The 12,717-nt window shown below is 38.3% G+C and overlaps 1 protein-coding gene across 4 annotated transcripts in view; it reads left to right on the forward strand.

Moving 5' to 3' along the window:
• Positions 1-12,112, forward strand: part of PLEKHA3 (pleckstrin homology domain containing A3) — a 28,566-nt gene extending 16,454 nt beyond the window's left edge. For all 4 annotated transcript variants that reach the window (XM_025460336.3, XM_025460334.3, XM_049106191.1 and 1 more), the window contains 4 exons: positions 1,470-1,634; positions 5,389-5,432; positions 7,982-8,097; positions 11,185-12,112. In XM_025460336.3, coding sequence (XP_025316121.1) covers positions 1,470-1,634; positions 5,389-5,432; positions 7,982-8,097; positions 11,185-11,312 — 453 coding nt within the window. In that variant the 3' untranslated portion in view covers positions 11,313-12,112. The remainder of the gene's footprint in view (positions 1-1,469; positions 1,635-5,388; positions 5,433-7,981; positions 8,098-11,184) is intronic.
• Positions 12,113-12,717: the final 605 nt, after the last annotated feature.

Raw genomic sequence — 12,717 nt, forward strand, 5'->3', positions numbered from 1 at the left:
GATCCCTTCATGTCCGGTTATGCTTTGTAACACACTGGAGGCTGAGGTTCTTCCCATAGGGTGATAGAGAAGTGGTTTCAAAATGAGCTGTTTTTTAGCTCTTCTGGCCTGTCCCTACTACAGATTCTGGATATCTGTAGGATCTTCTAGATGGTATCTGTGCAACCAGTGTAAAGCTGGAAGCAGCACACTTCTCCAGGGAATCAAGGCTTATTTTTGTAGCCACTCTGATGATTTGGAGGTTGGGGTGGGGAAGAAGCGTTCTAGGCTTGCTTTCTGGGCTAGCTGCAGGAATCCTTGGACAACTGCCCCTCTCCTTCTAAGGTCCCAGTTTCAGTACTGAGAGTTGATAATTTAGCTTTTATCAAATAACTTTTAAAAAAAGGACTCAGGACAGTAATACAGGAATCAAGTGTCAGATTTGTGGGCCTGGCTATGATATAGGCTCACACTTTCGGATAAAGGAGGATCAGTGGGCCCTGCTGTTCTCTGGTTGAGAGGTTGGCATGGTTCCCAGTCCCCTTTTACCTAACTTGGGAGAAATGGGACAAGAAATCTTCCTACCTCTCCTGTGGCCTTCTCCTGGTGGGGAGCAATCTTCTGTGAGGTCACCTTTAGTTGCAGGCACATTAAACCCTAAGGCCATTTCCTGTTTCATCACAAGCTCTTCAGAGGTAGGTGTCCTCACATTTGCTCCTGCTGCTCAGTGACAGTATCAAGGACCTGGGCTTGTTCTGTCCTTCCACTCTGCCATTCTTGGTGTATTTGATTTTTCCCTTTATGCCCAAGGTGTTGGGGTGAAGACCAAGGTCACACAGATACAGGAGGCAGTTAGAGGTAACCGAGGTGGAAAGAGATCTTCTCAACTTGCTGTCCTGGGTTTTATCCAGTAACAAAAAGTCTCAGCAACTCCTCGGCAGACTTCACATCTCTTTTGTATGGGTCAAAGGAAACTAAGATACCAATATTTGACCAAGGGTCATGGAATAGCCATGACTGGCTTAGACCAGTCTGTATTCATCCCCCAGGGTCAGGAGACATTACTGTCATTAAAAAAAAAAAAAAAGAGTGGGGTTTGTATCTTACCAAGGAAGGGGTAGATATGAATTGTGCCTGCCTCTAAGTAACTCTCAGGGTGTTCCACTGCTGTGACCACCTTCAGAATTTTGATACTTAGAAAATTACTGTTTGGGTTAGGTCATGTACATTGTTATACATAGTTTTTCAATATGATTCATATTTGGTTTAAATGCAAAAACTTCATTTTTCTTGGAAATGAATTTCATACATTGCTTGATAGACATTTCTTCTTCATGTATTGCTTTAATTTTCTGAGGTAGTTTAAGTAGATTTGCACTAACCTAGTAAGGTGTCTGTTGGAGATAATGTTTAGTCACTTGATTGTAACGTGGTGCGTGGCTGCATATAGCTGTGTGTGGGTCTGTTTAACTCACTGTGTAATTTTTCAGAACATGAATGAAGCCTCTTCTCTGCTTAGTGCCACATGTAATACATTCATCACAACCCTTGAGGAATGTGTGAAGATAGCGAATGCCAAGTTTAAACCTGAGATGTTTCAGCTGTCCCATCCGGATCCCTTGGTTTCTCCTGTGTCACCTTCTCCTGTTCAAATGGTTGGAACTTGTTTTTCTTCCAGTAATGTTGCATGTTTGTTTTTGGTTTTGTTTTTGTTTTTAAGGGAGGAAAGTAGCAATGGGAGGGAAATAATCAACAGATGGAACTTTTTTTTTTTTTTTTAAAGATTTTATTTATTTATTCATGAGAGACATAGAGGCATACAGGTAGAGGGAGAAGCAGGCTCCATGCAGGGAGCCCGATGTGGGACTCGATCCCGGGACTCCAGGATCACACCCCGGGCGGAAGGCAGGGGCCAAACCGCTGAGCCACCCAGGGATCCCCCAACAGATGGAACTTTTTGAAGGTTGTACTCATGTTCTTTTTGGAGGCTTTCCACTTTTTGGACTCAGCATGTGCCGCGGTTCTGATCGCCTCCACTTGGAGGACTGTGCCGTTTACCCCAGTGTGCCAGGAAAATATTATGCTCTGTGGGTATTGTGACATGGAAAAAGTTGGGGGCACTGCTCTACTTGGAAAACATCACAGAGGGGTGGTGTTTTACCCACAAAACGATAAAATTAGGCAAGTCATAAAGGAGTTGTAGGGGGTTTGAAGCAACATGTTATAGGGAAAACAGTATTTTGTAGTCTGGATTTGAGCCCTCTGAGTAGGCAAGTTACTGAATCTTTCTGGACCCCATTTTCATCTGTAAAATAAAGTCTTTTCCAATGCAAAAGGGCTGACCAATTTAACACAGGTGCTTTGTGTTAGTTTCTTTCCTTCTGATTGCCCTGAACAACAAGTACCCTTTGCTGGGGGCAGTGGACTAGTTGTCCTTCCCAAGCTAATAAACTTGCTCAAACTGTGCAGAACTGTAGGTGAGACGGAGTTCGATGAGACTTTACATTTTTTTCATCTAAGTGTTTTCAGGAGCCCTTTTATAAAAGGAAGAATGCTACCTGGCTACTATTTTTAGCGATTACTTGAAGGCTTATTTGTTAGAAGAAACAATAGGGTACAACTTATTCCTAGGTGCTTGTATCCACCCCAACCGATTTAAGCTATTTGAGATTAAGTAAAAATCATCACCTTAATTAATTAACTGATTTAAAAAAATTTTTTTATTAGAACAGGGAACATGAGTGGGAGGGGGGCCAGAGGGAGAGGCAGACGTGGGGCTCCATCCCAGGAAGGCAGACGCTTAATCAAGTGGTCCATCCAGGTGTCTCTATCCTACAAAGCATTTGTAACAGAAGGCATTTTCCTTAGAAATTCAATACAAAAATGAGGTAGCTTTGAGGTGGTTTTATTGCATTTCATTCTATAAAGTCAACTATAGTGTTTGTAGTAAAGTCTGTACTTGACACCTAAAAAACAGTGTAGCCCTTATATATCAACCTCAGGAACATAACACTCCCAACACACATCTAGGGCCATAACATCCTGAATATGCCCAATGTAGGAACATAACACCATATATATACATCCGTCTCAAAAGATCTTTTCTTATTCAACCATATAGGTTATTCCCTAATCCTAACCCTATTTAACAGTATAACATATCTACAATTATTTTATAAATAATTGTCAAATTGTTCTACTGAACACTACGTTCCTGCGAGATGTTATTAAAAATATGCAAGAAGGGTTGTCAAATAAGTTTTAAAAACAATGCACAGCACTTCTCCTTTTCAAAGATTCATGATATATGTTAGTATAAAAGAGGTTGTAAGAAGGCCTATGACAGAGAAACCCAATTCATTTAAGTTAACCTAGCACTTCCCAAACTAATAAAACCCATTTTCATACTGCGCTTGGCCCATCATACATTGGTTAGAAAACAGTGATCTCTGTGCTTGTTCTCTCTCTCTCTCTCTCTCTCTCAAATAAATAAAAAAGTAAAAAATCTTTAACAAACACTCTGTAGTTCAGAGTTCATATATGTATTTTATGTATAAGAAACTGTAATAATTGTCTCTTTTAAACCAAAACCTTTATCACTAGCAACATTACAGGAAAGTCCAATAAGCCAATCTGAAAAAGATCAGTTAGAGGTTGCTTATTTTTACTTATTTTGCCATTTTGCTTCATATATAAAGCTAAAATTGTGGCTTATGATAATTAGTTCTGGAGACACAGTATGGAAAAAAGGTCAGACAGTCTTTTTGGGAAATTTTTTTTAATAATATGAGTATGAGTAAATTTTTTTAATAATATGAATATATGAGTATATGAGAATTCTAAAACTATTTTATTTAAGCTGATTTTTGAACTACTTTATGTAGTTAATCTCACTGTGTACGCCTTAAAATAAATTTGCATTTTTTTTTCAAATCATAACGAAAATTCAAACAATTGTCATTTTGTTCCACAGGTTGAGTGATAATTGTAGAGGGGATATAATGTAATTTAGATGGGTGAATAATCCCAAAGGAAGTGACTTCTGTTAAAGGAGATGTTAATGTCCATTTGTATCTTAATGTCAATCATGTAGATGTTCCTGGAATGCAAATTGGCTTGGTTATATCTGTTATCATTTCAGCTGGGATTTCTCAGAGCAACTGGTGGCTCATGTTTGTAAACACAGCAGGCATTTACATAACACAGACGTTAGACTTGGACTTATGAGACCTTTGAGCCCCTGCATATAAAAACAACTATCCTTAGCCCTAGTATAAACTTTGCTTTTCTGCTCCCTTGCTAAACATTGAAATAATCTGTTTTAATTGGGGGCCTCCTTCTATTTTTTTAGTGGAATAGTTGATCTTTTAAATTACATTTAGGGGCAGCCCGGGTGGCTCAGCGGTTTAGCGCCGCCTTCAGCCCAGGGCCTGATCCTGGAGACCCGGGATCGAGTCCCACATCGGGCTCCCTGCGTGGAGCCTGCTTCTCCCTCTGCCTGTGTCTCTCTGCCTCTCCTTCTCTCTGTGTCCCTCATGAATAAATAAATAAAATCTTAAAAAAAAATTATATTTAGTATTTGTCATATTTATTAATGCCTTTTTTTATTAATGCTTTTTTTAAAAAAAGATTTTATTTATTGAGACAGAGAGGAGAGAGAGAGAGGCAGAGACACAGGCAGAGGGAGAAGCAGGCTCCATGCAGGGAACCGGACTGGGACTCAATCCTGGGTTTCCAGGATCACACCCTGGGCGGCAGGAGTCGCTGAGTCGCTAAGCCGCTGAGCCACCCACGCTGCCCCTTTATTAATGCTTTTAATCAGTTTTTAAAACTTTAAAAAAATATGTTTTAGAGACCTATTTGAGACTTGGTTCTTCTTTCTTTAAAGACTCAAATTATTAATGCCATCTTCCATGAAAACCATACGTTAGGACGTCTGTGTAACACCTACTGAATAATGGATTGTAAAGAGAAGCTTTACTACCAAAGACTCTTTTCTTGGTCTTTAAAAAAAAAGACAGGGAGAGATATTTATTAGAATATTTTCTGACTTGCTAGATACTCCTTTAAATAGTTTTTTAGATGGGTTATATACATTTTTTTCATATTTCTATATATGTGCACATACATATATATGATACATGTAAAATATGAAATTTGGTTTTTATTATTGAGAAAAGAACCTAGCATGTTTTTGATATGCATTGAGAAAGATTCCAACGAATGGTTATTAGGGACAAAGCTTGACATTGTGCTGATAGTGTTGCTCGAGTCTGTAAGAAATAAATTTTTTGGCCAGTCATCTTTTCCTCTGAGCAGATTTCTGTTAATTATGATAGTGATAATAAATTAGAGCTGCATTATTCTACTTGACATATGGATCATGCTCATTTTCTTTTTAATTTCTAGATGAAGCGTTCTGTTAGCCATCCTGGTTCCTGCAGTTCAGAGAGGTAAAATAATCTTTCCTTTTAACCAAGTTCTCTCAAAATCATACCTACTTAGGGCGATTTGGGGGCCTTCAACATCAAGTGGTGTGAGATGGAAACTTTCTGAGCAGGGCCTGGTTCTGATTTGCTTAGCATTCTACCGAAGTGTAGGGCCTGGCCCCAGTAGGTCATCAGTGAAGATAAAAAAAGTGAATAAATTAACCAGCAAGGTAAGCGCCTTTCCAACTATTGTACTTTTTATTGGTGTTTGATATTATATCAAATTATGGTTAGTATAATCCATTTTTGAGGTATTAAGGGTCCAAAGTTTAGGCTCACTTTACAACAGGTTTTTTTTTTTTTTTTAAGATATTTTATTTATTTATTAATGACAGACACACAGAGAGAGGCAGAGACATAGGCAGAGGGAGAAGCAGCTCCATACAGGGAGCCCGATCACGCCCTGAGCATGAAGGCAGACGCTCAACTGCTGAGCCACCCAGGTGCCCTACAACAGCTTTTTTATTGTTATATTCATCCTAATCCGTTGTTTTATGAGGAATTAAAGATCTTACTGCAAAGAGAGAAAAACCAATTGATGTTTTAAAGTATATATTCATATCAGCACATTTGAGACATTTACCTTCTAGTAGATCTTGCTAACATCCCAGGCTACTAAAGTGTTCTTTATCTCGGTAGGTAATAGTCTTTTCAGTTGCTCTGATTGTCTTATTTGGTTCTTTGGAAAGTGATGAAATTGTAGTGACATATGCTTTTATTTCTCTACATTAAGAAGAAGTGCTGACTGAGCCTTTACTATTGTCATTCTCCCCTGCACCCCACCATGATTATGTAATCTCTGAATTATCATGTGCTCAGAGGAGCCCAGTGATGTATATATATCCAGTCCTGTCAGGGAATGAAAAGTTTCATTGGTTGAATTTTCTAGAAAAGTAGAAGCTTGATCCCTTTTATGAACTTTTATTTTTATGATAGAAATTTTTCTGAACTGTATTTTATCCTTTCTGCCTTATCAAATAAAATACAATTAGAATTTTTTAAAAAAATTACTTATTTGAGAGAGAGAATGAGAGCCCGAGTGTGCAGGGGGGAAGCACAGAGAGAAAGGGAGAAATAGTTTTATCTTAAGTGGACTCTGTGCTGAGCACAGATCCCGATGGGAGGCTTGATCTTACAACCCTGAGATCAGAACCTGAGCTGAAACCAAGAGTCGGACACTTAACCAACTGTGCCACCCAGGTGCCTCAAATATAATTAGAATTTTAATATTACTTTTTTTCCTTGATGAATCAAGATTGTCATTACGAACAGAAATGTTGGGCTTTCCATACAGTGGTAGCTCTGGTCCTTTGAGTGGTTATGATTTGGTTCTACATTGGATATTTTATTTTTTATTTTATTTTAAAAGATTTTATTTATTCATGAGAGATGGGGAGAGAGAGAGAGAGAGGCAGAGGGAGAAGAAGGCTCTATGCAGGGAGCCTGACGTGGGACTCGATTCTGGGTCTCCAGGATCACACCATGGGCCGAAGGCAGGTGCTCAACCGCTGAGCCACTGGGGCTGCCCTACACTGGATATTTTAGATGGATTTTTTAGTTTTCTGGTTTCTACGACTTCTTATTCATGTTTTTACTGTTTTACTGATTAATTTATTTGAGAGAGGTGAGAAAATGCAAGCAGGGGGAGGAGCAGAGGGAGAGGGACAAGCAGACTCAGTGCGGAGTGCAGAGCCCGACTGGAGCTCAGTTTCACCACCACCCTGAGATCAGGATCTGAGCTGAAATTGAGAGTGGACGCTTACCTGACTGAGCCCCCCAGGTGCCCCACTGCTTTTACACCAGTGTCTGTAGCCTCCATTTAGCCATTTGCTGGTGTCAGTGAGTTGACCTCTAGCATGTTCCTAACCTGCTTGCCCATCCTCTTCTTTCTGTCATTTTTGATAAGATACAGATTGACACTAGATGTACAGATTGACACTAGATGTACACACTTGTGAAGTCATGACTTAGTTTTCAAACATTTGTTAACAATCCCATACATCTACTGTCTTGCTGGACCTTCTCTATAAAAGAAGTTGCTTTATTGTATCCCCTTTCCATGTAGTTTGGCTCAGAGGTCATATTCTTCAGGTTACTGAAGCTGGATTCTAAATGATTTGACTTGCCTGTGGCCTGACGTCTGAAGGAGTAGAATGTTGCTAACATAGAGCTTTGGGAATAAAAATAGTTCCTCTTTCATTTGAAGAAGTCATTTAATACTTCTTCAAGTATTGGGCACTTGGGTGGCTCAGTCGGTTACGCGTCGGAGTCTTGATTTCGACTCAGGACGTGTTCTCAGGGTCATGAAGGTTGACGTCATGTTTGTGCTGCGTGTAGAGCCTACTGAAGGTTCTCTCTCCCTCTTGGTCTGCCCCTCCCAGCCTAACCCCAGCCCCGACTCATATGCAGGCAAGGGCATGCTCTCTTAAAAACAAACAAACCCCACTCCAGTTAAATTAAGGGTATTATTTGTTTAAGGCCTTACAATGTAATGTTTTTTATTTAATTTGTAGGAGTAGCCACTCTGTAAAAGAACCAGTGTCTACACTTCACCGACTCTCCCAGCGACGCCGAAGAACCTACTCAGATACAGACTCTTGTAATGATAATCCTCTTGAAGACCCAGATAGTAAGTTGAATGGGGCTCTGTCTCTTTCTTTGGCTTAATCTCCAGAATTGTTGACATAAATGAAAGATACTGAGAGTGAACACTGTACTTCGCCTTTGGAATCATTCCTTAATTTAGACCCAGGCAGACAGCACACAATCAACAACAGATCCTATTTCCTTTTACAGACACCTTTGTTATTAAGAAGCGGTGAATACCTCCACATAAATGCCGTATCTTTCATTTATGTATATAACATCAAAATGTTACATTTTAGTAGCGTCTTAGTAATGTTCTACTCCCACTATATTTACATTTAAAAAACATTTTAGAAGAAAGCATGAGTTGTGGGTAGGATTCTAGGGGAAAATGAAGGCAACTTCTAAGTTCAGAGGAAAAAATAAATCAGCATTGTTAGTTAAATCATTTGAAATGCCAAGGAAAAGAATTTTTTCTAGTGGTGGTGGTGAATTATAGTAGCATTTATTCATGTACCTTTTTTCTCCCATTTTCTTTAAAGAGGAGGCAGACCATGATTGAATACTTTAGGAAAGGTTTTGTGTTTGATGTTCAAATTTAGTTATTTTTCTCTTCAGAGAAAAGGCTCTGAAAGTATGTCAGACTATCTAGTTAGATGGTAGTGACCGCGATTTCCAGTAAACATAAATAGAGTCTTACTATTACAACTCCATTAGGAGACTTTTGCTTTCAGAGGCTTTACTGTTGCCCACGAAGCGTGTGTGATAGAAATTACTTAAAGTTCCTAGTTAGGGGACGGGTTGCATTCCAAGAATTTGTAAGTCTCTTTGTTTGGAACAAATAAGACTTTTATTTCTCTTCTGGAAATGACATGATAAATGGTGTTTAGATTTCTTTAGGTGGTTTAGAAGAGCTCAGCTAATTCACATTGATTAAGATAGAGTTTTACTGAACCAGAAGGTTAAACAGGTTTAATGAGAGGAGAACATAGAGTTCATGAAAAAGGGGACTGCTGGCCATTTTCAGATTTTTCAAAGGTGAGGGCATCTTTTTGTTGTCCATTTTTCTTACAGAACTATTTATTGATAGAGAGCACTACTTGATGCTCATCCCTATTTTTTAATTTAAGTTGGGACGGTGGGTAAAATAAGAAAGGAAACGGGATGAGGGTGGGAAGGGGAAGGGAGAAAGAAACTTCCTGGGCCAATTTAGTACAGCTTGGAAGAGATAAGAGGAAGAGGGTTAGAGAGAGGTTAGGGGTGGGAAGGAAAGTTACTAGAGGCAGGTATCGTAATTCTGATTTACCTTCTTCCTTCTGCTTGTTTATATGACCCTTTGAATCTAGAGCCCATGAAGGAGTTCCTGATGCCACCGTATACTTTTCTCTAGATGCTACTTCTTTTTACTTTGAGAGGATCATTTACATTAGTGATGGCGAAAATAATTTTTAAAAAAATCCGGCCATTTTCCTTCACTCTCTTTTAAGCACCGTGGTTTTGAATCTTTTTTTTTAAGATTTTATTTATTTATTTATTCATGAGAGATACAGAGGGAGAGCAGGCTCCTCACAGGGAGCCCGACGTTGGACTCGATCCCCACACTCAGGATCACACCCTGAGCCAAAGGCAGACGCTCAACCACTGAGGCACCCAGGCGTCCCTGGTTTTGAATTTTTGAAAACAATTTTCATAGGCTTTCGGTGTACATGCCTTACTCCATTTCGCCTTCCCATGTTTGGCTGTTAAAGAGTGTAACAGAACTAGTCATAAATACCTGCACAAACACATGCATACTAGCATACATATTATATACACACAGTATATCCCAGTTCTCTAGAATGTTCTTTAAGTTGGGAAGTGTAGCTAGGTTAGAATTTTTATCCTTAAGTTTCCTTCTGTTTATCCTAAAGTTTAGTATCTCAGTTGACAAAGCAGAGATTGAATTAGTGCTCTTCAGTGCTCTTCTTTAGAAACTACATGTTTTGTGGGGCACCTGGGTGGTTCAGTAGTTGAGCATCTGCTTTGGCTCAGGTTGTGATCCCAGGGTCCTGGGATTGAGTCCCACATCGGGGTCTGCACAGGGACCCTGCTTCTCCCTCTGCCTCTATCTCTGCCTCTCTCCTCTGTGTCTCTCATGAGATATTCAACCACTGAGCCACCCAGGTACCCCAAAACTACTTCTGCTTTTTAATAACTAGATTTTAAAAATTATGAAGGTAGTAAGTATAAATTTACTAAATTGATAAATTGAAATAATATGTACACATAAAAGTGTACTTGTTTTGGAAGGGGGCCGTGCCAGCGTGTTTAGCGGTGTTGTTGGAGCTGCAGTGGTAGTTCTGTGAGTTGCATTCCAACTGGAAATAAGAGAACTTTCAGCGTGAGGTATCTTGTCAGCTTTGCTCAGAAAGTCTTCTGATGAAAAGAGCAAGACCTGAGTTAGTCTTAGCTCCATTGCCAATTTGTGTGATCTTGGGTTAGACACATAACCTTTTTGGGGTCTTGTCTTTTTTTTTTTTTTCCCCCTACAAAAAAAGGAGGATTCTAACAGCATTAAAAGCATCAGGCTGAAAAAGCAGTAGTTAACTAAAATTACATTCAGTTCAGCGTATATTTATTGACTGCCCATTATGTGCCAAACCTGGTTGTAGCAGTGAACAGAACAAGTATCTCTCCTTCTGATAGCTTCATAATTTATTTCATTAATGATGAAGTTTCTCCTTGTGACTGCCAATAGTAGGAAAGTTAGATTTTTCTCTATTTTTTTTTAAAAAATTATTTATTTATTCATGAGAGACACAGAGAGAGAGAGGGGCAGAGACACAGGCAGAGGGAGAAGCAGGCTCCATGCAGGGAGCCCAACATGGGACTCGATCCCGGGACTCCAGGATCATACCCTGGGTCGAAGGCAGGTGCTCAACCGCTGAGCCACTCAAGTGTCCCCTCTTTTTTTTTTTTAATTAGATTTTTCTCTATTAAGCAAACAACCAAAACATTAATAGGAAGCCAAAGGAATTGGATGTCCCTAAATAGGAAATTTAAAATGGTTTTTCATAAAGAACTGGAGTTAATATTGGTAGGATATTAATAAATAATAAATAAATATTAATTTTAATTAATTTCTTAATAGGACCTGTTCACTGTTCAAGAAATACACTTAATGGAGATTTGGCATCAGCAACCATTCCTGAAGAAAGCAGACTTATGGCCAAAAAAAAATCAGACTCTGAAGATCCTCTTCCATCCTTCTCTTCCTGAGGAAACGGAAGTGTCCAACTTCCTCTAAGTATTGCTATGCAAAAGCTGCTGTAATTAAATTAGGTTATAGGGAGTAGTTTTTCCCTTAGGATTTCTCTGCACTTTATAGAATACTGTAAAACAAACAAACAAAAAACAACCCACATACCTTTGAAGTGTATTTTATCTTTATATAGTTTATTTGCAAGAGTATTTTCCTAATAACTTCACAGTATGAATGTGCATTTTTTTTTAAATAAATGATGGTGTAACATTTTGACCTCCATAAGGACAAATGTAGATATTTTTCTAAAAAAACTGTGAGGGACTGACAGGTAGTCAGTGTGTATTGTAGTTTATAAACATGAAATCTTATAAGGTTTCAGTTTGACAGAAGTGTGATATATGTAACTTGTGCCATGGACCAAATGGTCACTTTACCCCAGCTAAAAATGAGTTACGATAGCAGCTTGATGGTGATTCTATTGTATTCCTTTGAGCAAAAAGGAGACATTTAATATTCTAAATATTTTTATCCCAAATACCAGTGACATGATGAGGATTTTTTAAAAACCAGACTGTGCTGTCCTTCATATGTGAAGTTGACACTACTGATTTGTCAATACCAAATGTTGGATGAAATTATTTAACTTGTATTTATTTATTTTTCTGTCGCAGCAAAAAATGATTACATCCTAACTTTTATGACCTACCAAATTTAAGATATGTATACATTGTTATTTACATTGTTCTAGAAAAGAGGTTAATGTTGTAGTGACGTTGCTCACTTACACCAGAGAAATAAACGCCTTTCAATGGAAGAGGATTTTAGTGCTTTTTTCCTGAAATAGACATTAAGCTGCTGTTGTAAGGTATTAATGTTTGCAGCTCTTTAGACTATCTAGAGACATTTTTTATTTATGACTATTTATATACAAAAAAAGAATTCTGTCAAGATGATTGCTCTACATCACTTGAGAATGGCATTATTTAATTAAAGAACAAATAGCATTTTTTGGTAGTGCCTGTCCATACCTATTGTCAGTGTTTGCCTTGTAAACTGTTTTTTTTTTTTTTTTTTTTTTTTTAATTCACTTTGAAGTGATGGTTTTGTCCAAGGTCTTGGATGAGGAGCACTTTAAAACAAACTGGTTTGGTGTTTTTAAGTTAATCACATGTTTAATAAATATATGGTTTTTGCATTCAAACTCATCATATAATACATTGTATTTTTTACATTGTTGATAGTCTGTCAATTTATCAAGTGCTATTAGTGTTCTTTATTGCTTTGATTTTGTTTGTGTATTTGGACCTCCTAGTGAGTACACAAAGGAGGCATATATTTAGTTTTGTGGCCTATGAGCTTAGACCAGTGCAGCCTATTTCACTTTAAATTTCTCTTATAGGTTTATGTGGGAAATTTTTT

Source organism: Canis lupus, chromosome 36 (assembly GCF_003254725.2).
Source record: "Canis lupus dingo isolate Sandy chromosome 36, ASM325472v2, whole genome shotgun sequence".
Classification (NCBI taxonomy): Eukaryota; Metazoa; Chordata; class Mammalia; order Carnivora; family Canidae; genus Canis; species Canis lupus.